Source organism: Pieris rapae, chromosome 1, assembly GCF_905147795.1.
Source record: "Pieris rapae chromosome 1, ilPieRapa1.1, whole genome shotgun sequence".
Taxonomy (NCBI): Eukaryota; Metazoa; Arthropoda; class Insecta; order Lepidoptera; family Pieridae; genus Pieris; species Pieris rapae.
In genome coordinates this window covers 12,455,685-12,476,537 of record NC_059509.1, presented here as the reverse complement: position 1 = coordinate 12,476,537, position 20,853 = coordinate 12,455,685, and the positions used below count along the sequence as shown (strand labels likewise).

The 20,853-nt window shown below is 31.5% G+C and overlaps 2 protein-coding genes across 4 annotated transcripts; one reads left to right on the top strand and one right to left on the bottom strand.

The window, feature by feature from the left end:
• The first annotated feature begins 625 nt into the window (after positions 1-625).
• Positions 626-12,550, top strand: LOC110997463 (senecionine N-oxygenase). Its single transcript, XM_022265628.2, has 8 exons — positions 626-789; positions 5,466-5,677; positions 7,014-7,152; positions 8,068-8,239; positions 8,985-9,257; positions 10,619-10,779; positions 11,281-11,424; positions 11,922-12,550. The coding sequence occupies exons 1-8, from the start codon at positions 715-717 to the stop codon at positions 12,135-12,137; spliced, it is 1,392 nt and encodes a 463-aa protein (XP_022121320.2). The 5' UTR covers positions 626-714; the 3' UTR covers positions 12,138-12,550.
• A 276-nt stretch (positions 12,551-12,826) lies between these two features.
• LOC110997462 (senecionine N-oxygenase) lies at positions 12,827-18,796 on the bottom strand. Of its 3 annotated transcripts, none has more exons than XM_022265625.2 (8): positions 18,648-18,796; positions 17,634-17,836; positions 17,337-17,475; positions 16,629-16,800; positions 15,570-15,845; positions 15,104-15,267; positions 14,279-14,422; positions 12,827-13,082 (listed from the first exon to the last, which is right to left on the bottom strand). In XM_022265625.2, the coding sequence occupies exons 1-8, from the start codon at positions 18,711-18,713 to the stop codon at positions 12,894-12,896; spliced, it is 1,353 nt and encodes a 450-aa protein (XP_022121317.2). In that variant the 5' UTR covers positions 18,714-18,796; the 3' UTR covers positions 12,827-12,893. The 3 variants fall into 3 exon arrangements, with proteins under 3 accessions (XP_022121317.2, XP_022121319.2, XP_022121318.2); XM_022265627.2 differs by lacking the exon at positions 18,648-18,796 and adding an exon at positions 18,331-18,348; XM_022265626.2 differs by lacking the exon at positions 18,648-18,796 and adding an exon at positions 18,203-18,341.
• Between the last annotated feature and the right edge of the window lie 2,057 nt (positions 18,797-20,853).

The window sequence follows — 20,853 nt, the reverse complement described above, 5'->3', positions numbered from 1 at the left end:
AATCTGAACTGCTATTCTATTATAGCCATAAGCCAGGTGCTAATTTTTCGCGCTTAAAAAAGTTTAATATAAAACTTTAGGATGTATTATGTTTATATAACAATAGGATTTAAAATTAATTAATATCACACAAAACGACTGAACATGAATGCTTCACTTAAATCCACAAATAATGGAACATGCATATTTTGATTTATGTCTTTAGTTGTTAAGAACGCGGCGCTATGGAAAAAAACAAAATCTATCGGTAGTGTAAGGTACCAATTTATTCAAAAAAACACAAACTATCTTCGAATAGGTGTGTTTAGTAGTTAAACTATTATTTAAAAAAAAAAACATCATTTTTACGTTGCATTCTTTAAAAGATGTATAACTTATTTGCTTTAATATCAATTTAGGTCACATATAAAGTTCATAAAAAAATTGAAAAAAATCACCTGGTATTTTACATACTTTTTTACAGTAGGTTGTCATACATAGCTAGGTAAACCATAAAATTAGTATCACAGAACAAAATCATGCTAGGTATAAAAAAGAACCTAAATAAGTTAATAACTTTGTCACAACTTATCTAAATCAAGTTAAGAAATTCGTAACTCGTGTGAGTCCTAAACTCAACTCCTCACAAACCTGTGCACAAACCTCACTCCTCACTTGCGGTCTCTGCACGTCTCTGACTCGCCTCTTTCGAATTTCGTAATTTGTGAATAAAAAATGAAGAGATTGTGGACATGTGTAATATTTTTGTTTAACATTTATGTTCATAGTGCAACGATTGACGGAGATGTGGTGGGTATTTATATTTCTACAAGAGCTTTTAAAAAGCTTGCATTACTTTTTTTATTAATCCTGATAAGGTAGAGTAGTTTTTTTAAAGCTTATTTTAATATTTTGACTTTTAATAATTTACGAAGCCTTAATATTTGAACAAAACAAAAACATTTAACAATATTTATTAGTTTTAGAAGTACGCTAAAATTTTATTAATTATTTATTTAATTTTACTTTTAATGAAACCAATTTTAGTGTTATACAAGTAGTATTTTTTCTATAATTAATCATTTATTCTAAGTTACTATCACACGAAGCTAGTAAAGAGTAATTATGCATTGTAAAGAAAGTTGTAATATTATGTATGGGAAACGTTTCGCAACCGGCTAGTCGTAACTCCCAAGTTAGAAAGATCTGGGTAATCAATGTATGCTTGGAGAGTCTAAAGTCATCGTGGATTATCAAACCGTATAGATTTTTTAAATACATTCAACCATTAAATTGTAATACACGATATGATGGCATTTGCGCCAGAAAAATAATAGTAAATCATTATATTTACTATAAGACTTGTAAACTTTTTTGTTAATTTAACTAATAGGTGTTAAATCGGTAATAAATCCTTACGAAAAAATAAAACCTTCAATAGTTAAGTAAAGAGGTTATAATATGTTCACTATACTCATATGAAAACTAAATATAATAAACGTATATAGAGTATTCTTACAGCTAAAACAAATTAAAATAACAAAAAACAATAGGTAATCATAAAAAAAAATTACTAACATACACTATTAAAAGGAGTTCTTTTGGGCAAGCTAGCTAGATAATTAAATAATTATTAACTATATATTTTGAATTAAATACAACGGTATTAATAATGCAGATAGGCATCGTTTCTAATATGAATCCAGTAGTCAAAGGCCAACATGTTTAATTAAATATTTGTATCTAAATATACCTATTGTTAAAATTTTATTAGAATGATATCGCTAGAATTAGATTGCAAGGATCACAGCAATGTAATAAATGCAATTCAATGTTTATTTATGTTTTACGCACATAAGATTGTTCAACAGAAAACTTGTTGAACAGGCAATTATGTCACTACACTCATTTTTTGCACTTAATAAAGCTCGTTTTAAGATTATAATTGTTTTGTTCAAAATTATAACCAAGTTATTCTCCTTTCACATAACAGTAACAGTACTTATTAAAAAAAGCAAACTATAATGTTTCAAAACATGCCGGAAAATAATTTATTTATATAAACTTATTTAATTAGCGCATATAAAGTAATCCTACAGCCTACATAAATTAATATTTAAAAAAATATTTGACCTTAAAATAAGGCTTTTTAAGGAAATACCAAATGGTTAGGTTAACCTCGGACAAAGAATTATTCTCGCAATGCAAAGGGTCACGCTGCCAGATTTTCGGAACCTTGTCTAAAGGGACTCCTTTTTATAATGATCTTGAATTAAATTATCATGATTCATGTGCACTTTTTACTTTTTGTTTTTCGTGTATTCTGCATTAGTTAAGTTTATTTTTTTTTGTTCCTGTTAAGTTTTTTTTCTTCTTATTATATATGTAATATGTATTTTTGCACTTCTTGCATTTTGTCATTACTAATAATAGTGACATTATATGTAGTGCTGCGGACCTTATTATCGCAATAGGAAAAAGCCGCAAAAGGGTAGAAAATGTATATAAATCATCTGTTAAAGATGACGTATCGTGTGACGGCAAGAAACTTGAAAAATCAAAATTGGAGGCCAATAAAATGTTATGCATTTTGCGAAATAAATGCATGGTAATAAATATGGACGTACAGGTTTATACAGCCACGGTAGATGCACCATTGAACATTGGTGTCATGGACGAATAATAGCACGATGCAGGTTGATTCATAATTAATATTTAACCAACTCATCGGAGAATATTTTTAATAGGCCGGCGAAAGTGGACAATGAGTGTTAAATCCCTTGAGTTACTTTATATGGGACATTACTGTAAAGGCTGTGGGGGCTGCTTGTGTCTTTGTTTTGTTTTTATACAGTAATGTTGGCCTTGTTAAACACGACTCGCAACCTTGTAGGTGTGCGTTCAAACTCCGTCTGTACACCAATGATTTTTCGATGTGCGTAATTAAGATTTGGTTAAACATCGTAAGGAAACAAAAGACCCAACAATTTTCGATAGGTGATAACGTTTGTATAACCAAAGCAGTAGGCGTAACAACCTTATAGTCTGAGATTTCTGAATCTGTTTCATGATCATTGTTTTTTCGAATAAGCGATCAGCCTTCTGTGCTTGACACACGCCGTCGTCTTTTTGGTTATTAAACACGTTCTCATGATGTTTTCCATTATTTTACAAACAATCGTGTTAGATGTGTACACAGACAGAAAATCAAAGCTACGACCTCGGGGATCAGAGTAGCACGCTAAAGCTACTAAGCCAGCACTGCTAAATGATATCTTTTAAACACATTTATATTTATTTAAGTAATGATATATATTTACGTTATTTTGACATTTTATATGAATCTAGCGGACCCGACAGACGTTGTCCTGCATGATATTTCAAGCGATTATGATATTGAACAAAGTATAAAATGAAAGACACATAATATAGTGATTGGCTCAGATTGGGAATCGAACCCTGGGGATCGTTCGGTTACGCGCCAGGAGCTCAACCAGTTAAGTTATCCGAGACTCGTACCTGAAAAACCAGCTGTTTAGTTTCAGTATAGATATAACCTAACCTAGACTGCAGCGCCATCTGCCGCGCCATCTGCCGCGCTGATTTGTTAACCTAAAACGCATACAGAAAAAACATACAACTCGGGAGTTGAAGAGTATTTCAGTATTTCACACGTACAGTTGAATGATATGTATATAGATGTAAGAGTACATTCTGTTAAAGCGTGCGATCTAAAGAGGTTAATTTATGGTAAAATGCGGGTAACGATCCAACCGTTATCTTAACGAGTCGTAAGCCTTGACTGCATTCGTGTCCATACTTGATGCATTTTTTAGCACTTTACGTCACATATCCTAATGAGAGGTGTGAAGTCATTGTTCGACAAAAAGTGGGTAATTGAAAGTAACAAAGGGAACGTAGATCCGCGTCCTTCATATTTGATTAACTTACGTGTCTAGTTGTAGCAATTATTTAATTATATTTTAATAGTAATTATATGGCTTGAATGTTATGCTTCAAGGCCATGCATTTAAAAAATAATTTAGATCTTTTACTCGTATAGATACCGTGTCTATTTGATTGAACTTAATTTAATCTAGAGTGGTAGACTTTAAAACAAAAACAATGTTATTTCCTTAAGAATACCTAACCGTACCAACGATTTCCGGTTTTGGTTATTAAATACAATCAATTCCTAACTAACCTTTTTATCTAAGGTTATTTATTAAATACATATTATGCATTATACATATACAGATTAAAAATAATATATTTATTAATATTATATAATTAAGATAATATTGTTTTTGGTTTACGCGAATACTAAAGATTTCGTGGCGGGATGCGGACAAAGACCACTGTTACAGCATCACACATAGGCGGAGTGTTGGTTAGTTATTGACAATAGTGAATACCACATAGGTACCACCTGCATCTAGCTATTGACTTTTACCCACAATATAAAAATAGTACCTACTAATATGAAATCGTTTTTAATAAACAGATTTAAATGCGAATGTAATATTATTCGCCAGTCGAGTCGAGTAATGTCTACAATATATGATGATTGATCGTTTAAATTGATGAATGAAATTAGATATAAACTTAGGAAATCAAATATTTTGGCGTATATCTAATTAGTTTTATTCAGGAGAAATCTTCTGGTTTTTCCCGCTTCTAAAAAGAAATACGTTTGCATAAGATTGTGCAACACTTTATTATAACAAATGACATTCGATTTAAAATACACCGACATTTGTCGAATTCCTTTAAATATTATGTACATAATATATAATTATAAAATACATAATGTATAATTCAATTAAATAGAAACCTGTAGCGATTGTTCTAGTAGTTAATCACGGTCATACATTTTTGCGTTGATCTTAAACTTGGATTAATAATGAGTTAAAAAGTAAGCTGTTTAAGTCAGTGACACATTAATGAGGTGTCGCATTGTGAATCTTGGCAGGCACGCTTGGCCTTAGTGAAGTGTGGTATGTACCTGCAAATACTGATACCACTGTATGATATAGAGATATTGTTGGCTAGAAATAACTGTCAGTTAGATTTAGTTTTTTTCTACTATTGACATTTTTTATGCATCTACTTAAATGTAGGTATTTTTCTTTCTTATGCCTTTAACGTTCACATTTACGCTAATTACATTACAATGAATTAATATGTATAAATCGTATTTTATTCTTTCTTAATGATATTTGCTTTGTCAATGAAACAAATTATAATTATAGTATAATTATATTAGTTTTACGTAACATGGCGTTGCGAAACAATTTAAATTATGTGTGTGTAGCAAACTTGCGTTTGAAACTAATTAGTTTTATCTTCTTGTTGATTATATTTCGACGTTCTATGTGCTTTACACATATAATATGTGTAGCATATTAAACGATTATTAAAACATTATATGCCCAAATAAAACAAAATTAAAGAAATAGTTATAATTTTTTTATGTTTTGTTCCAGACGCTGTCTCCGGACCCACCTCAGCCATTGACATGCGTGATAGGCGCCGGCTTCTCAGGATTAGCAGCCGCAAGATATTTAAAGGAATTTGGTCAGAACTTTAGAGTGTTTGAAGCTTCAAGTAATATTGGAGGCACGTGGAGGTTCGACCCCCACGTTGGATATGACGAATATGGAACACCTGTATTTACCAGCACCTATAAGAATCTCAGGTGAAATATAGTTGCTTATTTATTGCCACAGCTAACAAATTGAAATGACATATAGATTTTAATAACGTTACAATGTCAATTTTGACACTAGTAGATAGATTGAAAAATATGGCGCTACAGTTCTTGGCTATGGTGCTGTTCATTTCTGTATCTGTTTCATGATCATATTTTCTTTCTCAATAAATATGCAATGTAATCAATTCAGCTATATAAAAAAAATAGTTCACTATATAAATATCTCAGAGTTGTAGAAAAAGATACTGTTAAATGTCTGTCAGATACTGTCAATTAATAAGGCAAGAAATTGAAACTGTCTCATTGCCTTCTCATTGCAACTTCGTTTCCAAACTTAGTATAAAAATACGTATTACATTTTCTTTGAAAATTTTTACCTGTTGAAATGAGAATGTCAATTCGAATCATAAAATAACCAAAATCAAAATAGATTCATAAATTTTTTTTTACTTAAAAAAATTTGAATAATTGCATAATACACTTGATTAGGAAACACCGTTAAACAGGTTTTATTTAGGTTTGACTTAAGTAAAGCGTTTGAGAGGCTGACCCAGTATTTGAAATATTATGAACTATTGAACATTTAAGTGAGGATCTAAAGTTCCAAACGTTTATAAATCGTAGGTATCTTTTCTTAAAGTGCATATTAGTTTTTTTAATTTTGGGCAAATTCTTTATCAAAACCACTAGAATTTCGTAAAAAAATGGCATTTTTAATACTCAACTAAAACACACGTCGAATTTGACGCGCATTTTTATACTAATCTCCGTCCTTATCATTAAAATGGGTTAGCTCATTTAAGCTAATTTGTATGTGAAAAGGTAAAACATGTTATCGTATTTTAAAAATTAAAACACCTTTATTTATCTCTCGCTATAGATAAATAAAAAAAATCGCCGGATATAGCGTCTCACGTTAATAAAGCGAGATCTCTAAGAATAGTGCTTCGATCTACGACTATGGGACTTGTTAATATTCACCAAACGTTTTTAACTAGTAGCGAAGGTCGGAATCCGTTTTATCGAAAGTGTTTGTTATGCATATAAGTAAAGCTTAGGAAATCATTTTAACCGGGCCAAAGTATTAATAGTTTCAATGTATTGCACATCACGTTGCATTATTTTTATAATTTGTCTTGGGCATGCAGAATACCTTCTGAGATATTCAGGGTATAATAGTAAGAATTTAAGACATAAGACATGTCGCCTTACCGCCCACGAGAATATGTTAATTGTGCACGTAGAAAGAATTTCCTTTAGCGTACATGCCACGCCATAAAACATCGCCAAAATAGAAATATCATAAATTATTATTTCTCAGGACAAATACACCGCGTCAAACGATGGAGTACAGTGGTTTTCCGTTTCCGGACTCTACGCCATCTTACCCGACAAACACCTGCTTCTACAAATACTTGACGTCCTTCGCAAAACACTTTCAATTACTCGATAATATTCAAGTAAGTGATTGCTTATTAAAGTTTAATAATCTTCAAATTTTGTTACAAAATACATGATTTTCAAAATATGACAAAATCAACCATATTTATTACTTGGGAGGTTCTTAATACATTTGTAATTTTTACCTTAACATGAAACGTAATTATTGAACAAAATGCTATAATATTTATGAAGATGAATACTATACTTTTTTAAATCGTGATACTATTTAACCAACTTACCTTGTAATCCATATTCATGATTATCCTAATAAGCACATCCTTATTTGCAACAAAGATACACGAATGAAACGATTTACGATTGTTATTATCTGTCATAATTATAATCTTGTTTTGCATTGTGAGGTAAGAACAATTAATTATTAAACATGCTTAGGTCACCACGATATTCATCAATAATAATATACTAACATAATAATAATCAACATAAATATCCTTAACAATTTAAAACTTGATATAAAAAGCACAGCAAAGAAGAGATTCAAATTTAATGACGTTACTGTTAACGTTTAATGGTAGCGGTATCTTATGTTCCATAATAAACATATTTCATTTTTTCATAGGAAGATAAACCAGTTAATTATAGGAAGAAGGAATAGATATATGTAGGCGTAATTGTATCGCGTAGTCAACCTTATATATGATGGATATGTTGCAGCTAACTAGCTTAATAGGACGTTCAATTAACAACCTAGCTTTTTAACTAAACAGCGCCGTTTAACTTGTGGCTTGATAGATAATATTATATATATTCATACGCAACTGTATTCAATTTATTTCGTTTTTAAATTGTAGTCATAAATATTGCAACAACACTAGTATTTAAGGAAAATGTAAACACAGAACTATATCCAAAAGATGTTTCTGTAAATACTTTAAATGATTTGTATGATCACAAAACATATTTTGTTAAAGTTAAACAGTTACGTCCAATCAGTAAAACGGGCAGGCAAACACTGGGACTTGACGTATACTCAAACAAATGAACGGAATAACGACACAATCAAATGTGATTTCATTGTAGTTGCTAACGGGCAGTATGTTAAACTGAGAATGCCCAAAGTTCCAGGGATGAATACTTTTAAAGGTAAGAAAAATTATATTCCTTTTTTTTTATATACGAAGGAGCAAACGGGCAGGAGACTCATCTGAAGTTAAGTAATACTAAAAACACTCAGACGCCAGAGGGCTCGCGAGTGCATTTCCGTCCTTTTTAGAATTGGTACTCTCTAAGTAGCTTGGTCTTTAAGAAGCCTACGTTGAATCGGTTCGGAAATACATCAGTGTCAACTAGCTAGAGGAGAATGAAGTAATGGTTGTAGGTACTTACAAACATTTAGTATTGCCTTGATTTTAAGGTGTCGGAGCGATTATTACGAGTCTTCTCATCCCTTCTACGCCCTTGATTTGGGAACTGGCAGATTAGCAAAATGGAAATGAATATTTAGAACCATTTTTTTACTGTCACAAGTGTACATTAAGTTATATGAATAAATCATATTTTTATTATTTTTTCTATACTAAAACAAATAAATATTGTGCAATGAAAATATGGGCAAATTCGAATATGCCGCAACGACATATTTTTTATGCGTACGACGGAATCACATTGAAAATTCCAAGTAATAAATAAACAACCTTGTATAGACGCCTGCTATGATTAATAAGGCAAGATGTAGAAGATGAAACAAGCATGTTGTAATTGCATTTTCGTGGTGAATTTATTTTATACTATGGTTTATTTAAATACTTTATTATTAAAATTTTAAAGTGGATTTATTTGTGTTAAATTCGCGTCTTATTTTGTTTTCTAAAGCTCTGTTATTTTCCAGGAAAAATTATGCACAGTCACGATTACAAGGGGCCGGATCCGTTTAAAAACAAAAAAGTTCTCATTGTCGGCGCAGGAGCCTCCGGCCTTGATCTCGTCACTCACCTAGTGAACATCACAGAGAAACTGGTTCATAGCCACCACATAACATACAACCAACCGAAATTCCCAGAAAACTTCGTGAAGAAACCCGATATGAAGGCGTTTTTGTCCAATAGTGTTGTGTTCCAAGATGATACGAAAGAGGACGTAGATGTAGTAATATGTTGCACAGGTAAACTTCCTACAACACTATACATGGTTAATTAATCATTAAGGTCCTTTAGATAAAGGCATGTGTATGCCGCATTGATTTATTAAAAAAAAAATTACTTTTATGGTAACATGTTTCTTTATGGGACGGGAGTAAAAGAACATGCAACACTTCTAATTGAGGGTTTTTATATTAATAAAAACGTTTTAAAGTTAATATATTTAATTAAAAAATAAATTATCACAACAGCATATGAATATGTAAATCAATTAGTTATAGGAAGGAATCTTAGATTTATGTAGGCGAAATAGTATCGCGTAGTCATACTTTCTATAGTTGGACACAGTTGGATAAAGATTGCCACATTGATTTATTTTCATATTAGCACTTTTATGGTAACAGCTAAAATATTAAAGCTTTATCGTTAAGATACATAAACATTAAAGGCCTGTTTTACAATGTCTGGATAGGTTCCAAATAAGCTATTTATTACTTATTGGTAGGATAAACAGTATTTTTGCGTTTCACGACTGTCAGATAGCGCTATTCGTCATGAAAAGCGAAGTATCTTATTTTGAACTTTTATCTTTCGAATAATTTATGTGTTGCATAGCTATTTGGTACTTTATCCATACATTGTGAAACAGGCCCTTAATATACAATCTTTTTTAAGTAAAGAATTTTCAAGAATATAAAAAGCAAAACGACTCGCGATTATTTCGATGATCATAAATTATAACCATAATCTTCGTGAACCTGATACATTTTACCATTAAAAAGGTGACTGAACGGATAATGAAGGTTTTTAAACCGATTTAAAATCTAAATGATTTTTATATTATTGACAGTTATCGCTTATATTCGTGTAGCAAGTATAGGTCTTTGATATGAACAGTAATTATCATTAAAGGTATCAGGGGATCGACCATTTTGAAAATTTATTTTATACAATATTATTACAGACATCGCTTTATTAGCCTGGGCTCTTTTACATTTTTATATGCTTCATTATGCATTTGAAAAGTATTCATATTTCATTATACGTTGTTTCGAACTAAGCGTTTGGTGGTTTCGTGTCCTATATTATATTGGTATTAAATTGTTTTAATAATAAATATTCTAATAATAATATGTAATTTAATTATTATTTTCACAAGGAAGTAGTAAAAGTTCGCGTAAACCCTGCTGTTGTAATTGATTTTTTTATCTGTGCAATTAACTCTTGCTCGTGAAGGTGAACGACATCAATAATATAATGAATGGATAGAGGGAAATCAGAATAACAGATAGGAGATTAATCAGTTTCTTCATTAAATAGAAAGAGGGTTGTTGATCTAAACTGATAGAAAAATGAAATATACAAACCTTTATTGTATTTTCAGGATACGAGTACGACCATCCATTCTTAGACAAGAGTTCCGGCCTCACTCTGACTGGGAAATTCGTTCTCCCTCTCCATCAGCACATCGTAAACATAAGACACCCTAGTATGAGTTTTATCGGAATCGCGAAGGGAATTATTAATAGAGTTTTGGACGCACAAGTGAGTTCAAAAACATTTTTAAATAGTGCGCAAGGGAAGGTCTACTGTTCTTTTATATTATATGTAATGTAAAACATTATTAGGTATATTTTTATGTATTATGTTATTTGTTTAAAAAAAAAACATATAGATGTCGAATGCAGCAACTTTCTTTCATCCCTGAGGGCCGAACCCCGGGTGTGCCATTAAATGCACAGGTGAAAGAAAAAATCGTGAGGAAACGGCGTGTCGTAGACCCAAAAAGTCGACGGCGTGCCTTTTATAAATAAAAGAATGTATAAAAGAAGTGCAAAAGTACATAAATAGTTAATATTATGTAATTTTGCACTTCTTGCATCTCCTTATTTAATTTAAAAATTAATCCTTTTTTTGTTCGCCTCGAAATAAAGCAGGATAAATAAATAAGAAGCAGGGTGACTCCATTTTATCTTATTATTTTAATTGTACTGTATTTATTGCACTTTCGAGACAACTTAAATCATATACATACTGAATTTTTAGGCAGAATACATAGCGGCACTAATAGCCGGCAAGTTTGAGCTGCCCTCGCAGGAACTGATGCTGAAGAAGTGGCTTCAGCATGTATACGCACTACAGGATAAGAACAAGAAAATTGTTGATGTGAACCTTGTTGGACCAGCCATGGTGAGTAAAGCCTTTTTAAATAAAAGATACAATTTGAGCCAACTCAAATTTTTTTTTATTATTCATCCAAATTGGGGTAATTTGAGTAATTTCTATCGTATTTTTGTTTACTTAGTCTAAGAATATCAGTATTTCTTAATGATTAATAGATTTGCACATAATACATTTGCCATCACTCTCACAATTTAACCAGACACCTCGCTGTAATGACGTCATAGTAACGTAGTAACTGCAATAAAAAAATAAAGTAATCTTTAAGGCCTCTCGACACTCGCGATATCGAATGATTATCTATAATATCATCGTTTATCAATATCAGTAATTTTTTAGTAACAGTTCTTTATCCATAGGTTAATAAAACAATTTTATTTCTTAATAAAATGTTAAATTTGCTGATATGACTGTCATGGGCGAGAGACATTCCACGCAGGTGCCAAGTTGATTTCTGTGTGTAATAAATTGTTGAGGTATTGAAACGGAGTGTAATATTATTGCAGGACCAATACTTCGCCAATCTAACACAAGAGGCGGGCATCACTCGTGCACCACCTGTCCTCACAGATATCAGAGATTTCAATGCTAAATACCGATTGGAGGATTTATTGAACTACCGAGATTTTGACTATGAACTGACAGATCCATTCCATTACAAGCGATGGTACAACGGAGGTGGCAAGAGGGCGCAAGAATGCCCGATTGATGTCGAAATATAAACGAAACATTTTTAAGCTTAGGCAGTAACTATTTTACATATACATTTATCTTTTAGTTAGTAGGAAATAAATCGTATAATTAGTTCTCTTTGCCATAACGTAATGTAAATGAAAATATGATTTAAATCATTAATATAATGGAAAATACCCGTTTTCATAAATGTTTGTAGAATAATAATGATAACTCTGTGATGTTTAGTGATAATAGAAATATGTAAATATACGATCATAATATGATTGATTGCTTGATTTGTTTTTCGACAAAATAATAGTTGTTCAGGTGTAAAACGGGAACTCGAATATAATAAGAAATAATGTAGAAAACTCAAAACAGAACCATTTATTAGTAAGACAGAATTAAAATATTATTACATATAAATATATTTTATAATGCATAAATTTAACAAATATTTACATAAATATAAACTTATCAACCTACATTAAGTAGTGTTTTTTTTAATATATAAAAATTGTTGTGAAGTAACTACTAAATTAAATATTTAAAATTAATGTTACCATTTTTTACACTTATCATTTCTGACAATAAATATTGAAAATTAACCATTAATTTTATTTTTATTTTTATGCTATTAAGATTTCAACAAACTGCTAGTTCATAAAGATCTGGTTTAGCTTAAGATGATCCTAAACGTGACACAGAGAAACAGGGTTTACTCCGTTTAGTTATCTATGGATGACATACAGTGCGTATAGAATATCCCATAATTTCGTACAATAATGAATGCCCAGACGAGACTAATGTGCTTCAGTATCGCCTTCTAATCTCCGCAGGAACGTATTGTCATCAATGATTTCGTAAACATAATTCCGATATGTGTACAAATTATCAATCTTTGCCTGTGTGTCTGTCTGGCGGATTTTGTAAATAACAGGTGGGACTCTGACTATACCGGATTCTTGAGATAATTCTTCATAATAATCATCCTGAAAAGAGTTACGTTACTTAACCAAACCAATTGTCTTGGCCTTATTATAAATAGCTACATAAATTTTACACACATAAACATCAATTACATTAAAACACAAGCTAGAAAAAAAATCTCACTAAGAGCATGATAAACAAAGTTACGGTAAGTTGGAAGATTGTAAACTATATCAATATTTTCATCAATCTTAAATTGTTTGAGCAAGATAGCAGATAAGCGAGCCGTCGGTACGTATAGAAGACTAGTTCTAGTAGGATTAGGATTACAAAGAAAGGAAAATTTCACAAGAACGTTTCGGAGTATAGTGTAGGAGATACTCTTATCTAATTGGAAGTAGTCCAAACTAGCCTCGTACATGCAAGTATAGACGATTGCAAAGCTTTCTAAAGAAACGTTTATGAACTGTTTCAATGGTATTTATGAGCATTTTGAAAGGTGGTGACCAGAATACAGTAGCGTAGTCTAAAATACTAAGGGCCTGTTTCACAATGTATGGATAAAGTGCCAAATAGCTATGCAACACATAAATTATTTGAAAGATAAAAATTCCAAATAAGATACTTCGAATTTCATGACGTATAGCGCTATCTGTCAGTCGTGAAACGCAAAAATACTATTTATCCTACCAATAAGTAATAAATAGCTTATTTGGAACTTATCCGGACATTGTGAAACAGGCCCTAATAATAATATAGCAATTGTCATGTTAGAGACATAATGTAACCATGGTACCAATCAACAAATGGTACATGGTACAACAAAACCAAAAGTAATCATTGGGTCAGAGAAAATCTGCTTAGGTCATGTAAAAATCCTCAAAGTTGTCGGAACCTAACATACATATTAAAGAAAGTAACTTTAGTATATAAATAATAATTTTTTCACGTTTATGTATATGGTTATTAAAATATTGTTAGGTAATTAGTAGTGTTAAGAAATGTCATATTTTTGTTTTATTTACTTTATTCATATAGGCGTACATTGATAAGATTTTTCTGACATTCAGATAAGGAATATGTTAATATATAATATATTCTAGGCTTCAAGATTCTATGTGTAATGAAAAAAATTAAAGACATTAACAAGACTCATTTCATTAAATAAATAAACTTAATCTTTTGATGAGTGAAGTTTGTCTGGAGGCTGATACAAACTTTATGAGGCATTAAATATTACGTAAAAAATTTCACACACCTCTTTTTCCGCCAAATAGTGTAACTTCGCATGGGTCAATCCTCGCTCCATACATGCATCAGCTCTTTGCTGCCACTCCTTCATCATGTCCTCTTTTGAGGGCAAAGAGAATTTGCCTTTCACTAAAGCCGCCGTGTATCGTGCCTATAAAATTATAATTATTCGTCTACACAATCTGGCATTCGGGGCAGATTGTATGTTTATACCGCTGCCGTGATAAGTTGCAATGATTTAATAATGACTGAGAAGCCGTTTGGTTACAATTATTTTTATTAGTTTTTACTACAAACAACATATTATAGCATGTAGTAAAAATACAATCCTATTGTCAATTTTTACAAGACTCGTTTCTGTTTTGTGTTACGCCTTTGTGCGAAAAGAAGGGAAATATCGTAATCAGCGCTAAACGCCGAGCGAGCCATTCACTTTTCACTCAATCGATTTATCATCATGACCGCAGGCGTATGCGCAGGTGTCAAAACCTGATGCGCGTTTTCATCTTAAATAAAACTATAAAAAATGCGATTGCGTTTTTTCTACTCTAATACTACTCGTAAAAAATATTAACTCGGCACTACAAACGAGTTGACTAATCATAAAAAATGAAATAAATTAGCATTTAAATTGATTAAAAGTTATATTCAAATCATGTACAAGGCCATCATAAAGTACTACTGCTCTAACATTTTCTAAGAATTGTGTTTTTGAAGTAACTACTGACATCTTGGATTTTCCGAAACTATTTGTCTATATGTAGTATTGCTGATCTGGCTGATATCTGGCCATAGAGTTAGAAAGAAATCAATAATAAAGTTCTGGACATACCTGAGCTTCCAGAGCTTTCGCAAGGCATGCCTTCTCAATGAGACCTACGATGATAAGTGTGGGTTCGTTGATGTTCACCATGAACTTGTGCAGCGGCTTCACGCTCTTGGAGCTAATGTTTAAACCTGTACTCTCGTCCAGGAATGAGAAATTAAAGAGATATCCTGAAAACGATTTTATCAAATCTTTATACCGTAGCTCAATAGCCAATATGTCAATTCATTACCTATAAAAAAGCAAGCGATATCGGATTCTGTCCCTGACACAAGTCTTCCAATTTTGGGTTTAAGGCATATTAAAAGAAAGATATATAATAAAATAATATAATAATAATAATAATAATATATTTATTTTATTTCTCACAAAAACATATACAATAATCCGTCCCGAAATAAGTCCCTGAAAATTGTGGTGATTGCCACATTGTTAACTTAAAAAAACCATTTACGTACGAGAAAAAACATACCAGTGCAATAAATAACATCATCAACATCGGCATACGACCCATCAACGAAGGTAACTCCAGTCTCGTTATACTCCTTTATGTCTGGCTTCTTTACGTAGTTCGGTGGAAATTGTGTTTTTAAGAGCATTGGTGAATGGTGGCTGTGGTATATTGTGTCTGCTACAGTGGCGATGTCAAGAGTTATGTCCAGCCCAGAAGGACCTGCTCCGACACTCAGTACTTTGCGACCTCTGTACGCATCGGGCTCTCTATAGTCGTGGCTATGAGTGATATTACCTGAAAAATTGTGTATAAAAGGCATCTTACTTTATTGTTTTATCTTTTCGGATGGTCTACTTGTTTGTCTAACGGTCAACTCATCATCAGAAATTTTGCATACATCACTTATTTGCGATCGGTACGGTAAATACTAATTCCATTTTTATTTCCCACAGGTCTCGTAAAGGTGACTTTTGGGATATCGGATTCGATTCCCAGTCAAAATGCTAATTATAACTTAATTTTTCTTCTCAGCCTCTAGCGGGTTGTAAGATCAAAGTTTACATCACATCAAACTTCACATCGTCACAAGTATTTAATAAATAATAAATATTATGTTATTCATATTGTAACACTAAAAAAACTATCGTCAGTGACGTTTTACAAAAAATAAGAAAACTTAAATGAAACTAGACTGGATATGGAATAATATAGGAAAAATGGACTAAGGATATAATAGAGTGGTACCCAACGATCAGTAAAAGAAAACGAGGAGGTCAAATTAAAAGATGGGAGGACGATCTACCAAAAGGATGGAGAAGGTCTGCCAAGGATAGAGCGACGTGGAACAATTTGGGGAGGCCTATGTTGACAGACAACTTGACCAAAGTAGTTGCTAATAAATATACATAATTACTACTAATACTATAAATATACTACGTAAATTACATTTAAGAATACTACCATTTTACAAGAATAGCATGTAAGTTAAAGAGATCAGCGAATAAAAGGCTTTTATTATTATTATCTTGTAACACTACAGAGTTTACGTGGGATGAATTAATCACTTAAAATGTTCACCTTTAAAAAGATGCTCTCCATTCAGAACAGGTCTGTTAGGTTGACTGAAGTGACCCGTACCAACGATGACGTAATCAAATTCATCTTCTATCTCTTCACCAGTAGGAACGTATTTATGCCTCACTCTCCATACACCATTCACTCGGGAGACACGCGTTACATAGTGTTGGAACTGAAAATGTATATTTTGAATAATACAATACTATAAAAATGATTAAGATTTATTAAGTTAAAATTATCTCGATACCCCTCTGACTTGAGAGTTGCGAGTGGGAAAATAATCCAAGAACTTGAGAATGTGTCTTCTCTCTTTAAATAGTGCGATATTATATTATAATGACATCCAGCCGCTATTCTAAGAAAAACGTTCAGAAGTGTACAACAGAAAGAGTAATACATACATGTATATTAAGAGAAACTAAAACGTAAGAATTGAACCTTATTATGATAATGTATATGTACTTCTAGAATACGAACTGTGTGGAGGAGAACACGCTATCTCTATCTCCGACTTTAAAACACCAGTATAAGAACTGACTCGCCGCGGCCGGCGCGAAGGCCTCAGTAGAAGTTAGCGGTATATATATTTAGCGGTCGAAATAACATTGTTAGCGTTGTAGTTATCGCTACAACCGCGTATTTAATGGAACGTGTAGCATTTGCAGGGCTTTAATATTTTACCGATTGATGCTTACATATTCAACGTACCTGCATATATTTTTCTAATTGAAAATGCTGTACATATCGTTGTAAATATTTGTAGTAGACCTCCCATGTGGGAAAAGACGGTACATCATCAGGTATCGGAAATCCTGACAGTTCCATTGTAGGCTTTGGTAGATTAGTTCTGAAATTAAAAAAAAATATATAATATGAAGAGCTTTTTATGTTCTAAATTGAACCATGAAATATTTCACTAAGTTCAGTAATGACATCAGAGATGGCGTTTTTCTAAATAAAGGAGATTGAAAGCAATATTCAGAATATTAATTAATTATGCGTTACCTTAAATGTTTATACATGCTTGAGAACACTGGAAGGCCATTTTCATATACTCCCACTCTTGGCTCGTATCTCCAAGTGCCTCCAAAAGTAGTCGTAGCTTCTAAAATGGTGAAATTTATTCCCTGATCTTGTAAATTTTTTCCTGACGTTATTCCGGCGAGACCAGCGCCGATTATACATACCCGGGGAGAATTTAATTGAGGCTGAAATAAAATATTGTAATTAACTTGTTAATAATTGACTGTCATAAAAGAACATTTGTCAGATATGAACGCATCTCTAATTTTGCATATCGATTGTCAAAATTTGCGAGCTGCCATACATCCCGTGCATAGTTGTCAATTGTCATCGTTTTGTCGGTGATGAGGTTAAGATGTTTATTTAATTCGTAAAAAGATAGATCTTAAATTGCGACGTTATAATATATTACAATTGTTCATGTACTAAATTAACGTCATTTTCTAAAATCCATTATTTTTCAGTTATATCCTGGTGTGTAATAAAAGCTTTAGTGTGACTTTACATAATGTAAAGAAAGATTGTAATTTATTAATTTTAATTTTACGTACCATAATGTAACTTTGTTTTTAAGAAACACCTTTTTCACATGAACAATATTAATTTTAATTTTGTTAATTAAAGCTTTAGTTTGATATTTAAAAAAAATTGTTTAGAGTGGACCTACTTAGTCCATTACCTAAATAACACTGATGAGTGATGACTGACTGGCAAAAAAAATATTCAGAATATAGTTTAAATGAACGAGACGTTTTTTGATATGTTGGTAGCTGATAACTGCTGGCATGATGCTTTGACTATTTAAGCTATATTCTATATTGTCACATTCGTAATAAAAGGATTAAATTTTTATGAAGATTGATAATCGCATTTATCTCTAGGGTTGTATAATAAGACTCAACCAGTATGACGCATTTTATGAATTTTGTAAACAAAATACATAAACTCGACAATTATCTAATTACCTACAAAATAATTATTAAAAAAATAACTTACCTTAATTAAGTTACTGTTTGATGATCTATTAAAAAGTAAAAACAAGAATATGACATACAACACCATTTTTAATTTTAATGCCTATTAACGTATAAAATAAATTTGAAGATACACCGATACACGTTACGCAATTGTAACATCATTGACCTCTGATTTAAAATTACGAAAGGTTAGCATTGTTTATGTTAACGGTAACCGTAGATGTCGCTACAATATACGTAATAATATTTACTCATATTGATGATTAAATTGTCCATTATCAAGTATATTTAAAATATAACCCAGACTTAATGAGTAATATCTTTCTTCTCGAGTCTTTTGAAAAGCTATCCTAGACGAGTCTCCCTTACTCTTATTTGTTTGTTATTTTCAACACACAAAAATATACATAATGATGAAAATGTTTAATTATTTATGATTAAAAATTAAAATAATTTTTATTACATTTGATGCGTGTGGCAGTGTACCTTTAACGCTGGCAGCAATTCTTCGCTGTTTTGTGATACCTATTCGTTGAGCGAGGAAAGCACCAGTTCTATGGTCACCGGTACTATCTACCAGGCGCATACCTACTTAAATCTTTAATTAGCGCCAGTGCACTTAAACCCTACGGTCTAAAAGACTACTTCAAAGCGAACAAAATCGATGTTGGAGGAAAAAATTACTCTTATTTTTTTTTGTATAGGCCTGGGCAAGATATTCCTCAAAGTTAAGTGATACCGCCATGCCCATGGGCATGTCAGAGGGCCTGAGGGTGAAGGACCTTCTTGAAGGACCTTAACTCTAAAATCGAATAAATTTATTCTCAATCGTATAACAAAAAACAACTAGTGTAGTACGTTATGGAAGTGAAAATTAGATTTAAAAAGGGGCCGTTCATGCGAAAACTGAATTATGTTTCAAATTGACCATGTCACAGTCAAGGTGAAGAGAACACATTTATTCTATTGGGGTTAAAAGTTATTTTATTTAACTATACTCAAGTTAGGTATCAGCCAATTATACCTAGAAAGTTATTTAATGGTTAATAGTAATGGTAATACTGGTAATAGGTTAGTTAGTTAAAAGTTACGGAAAAACTTATTAAGCTTACTTTATTTGGGAAAAAATAAAAATCACCAGTTACTGGTATTCAAGACCTTAGTTATATATATTATAATAAGGCTTAGTAATTTCTAGGAAACTAAAAGGTTGTTTGGCAGGTTGAATAGAGTTAATAAAGTATACTTGAATTTTTTATCACAAAGGAGATGGTATAAGATTATTGTCATTGTTTATTTTGTATTTTTTTTATAGTACAGTATATTGTTTTCCACGCCATTCGAAATATCGGGTTATTTTAGTAATGTAATAAATTGTGCTATTATTTGTTAAAACAATTTAAACAAATAGTTTATTATTAGTGAATATATCTTATGTAAAACTATGTCAAAGACGTCCTCGTAATCAAATACATTAGGTACTTTCAACTGAAAATTCATATTTCATCTACGTCCTTTGAGTCAGTCGCTCGCATACTACAGGTAATAAACGAGGAATTCACCCCAACGCCGATGGCTGGATGCTGTCTCTATTAAATTTCGTGTTAATTGATAAATACTTGACCAATAGCGTGTGTAATCGAATGTTCATACATATGAAATTGGCTCTATGTTCCGATATGAACGTGCTAAAAGATTAAGAAGCTCAATGAATTGACAATTTATAAAAGTATTTTTTTGGACTGGTGGCAGAATCTTTTAAAGATTCATCTCAAAATCAAATTACAATTTAAATCTCTTATTGGTAATTGGTTTGTAGACTCTGTTTCCGCACTTAGACTCTCAATAGTATTTGGTGATTATTTATTAATTTGTATCTCTTTAAATTTTTTTTCTAATTTTCATTTAATCAACTGTTAAAAATGAAGCAATTTTATAAGCAAGTAGATTAGTAGCGTTTTTACATACAAGTTTCAGTAGCAATTTCACACATGGAAGGAAAAACATATTCGAAATTAAAAAACGCTGCTACGCACGCTAAAATCTGTAATAAGATTAATTAATAATACTTAAAAAAATATTATGAGGAGTTTCATAAGTATCATAACACTGTTGACATAACAAGTTGATAGGCCATGTTTATATTTTAGTAAAATCTTTATTACCTTTGTCATATATTCATTTTATTTATGAAAACATTTTATCTACATTTAAAATAATAAGAC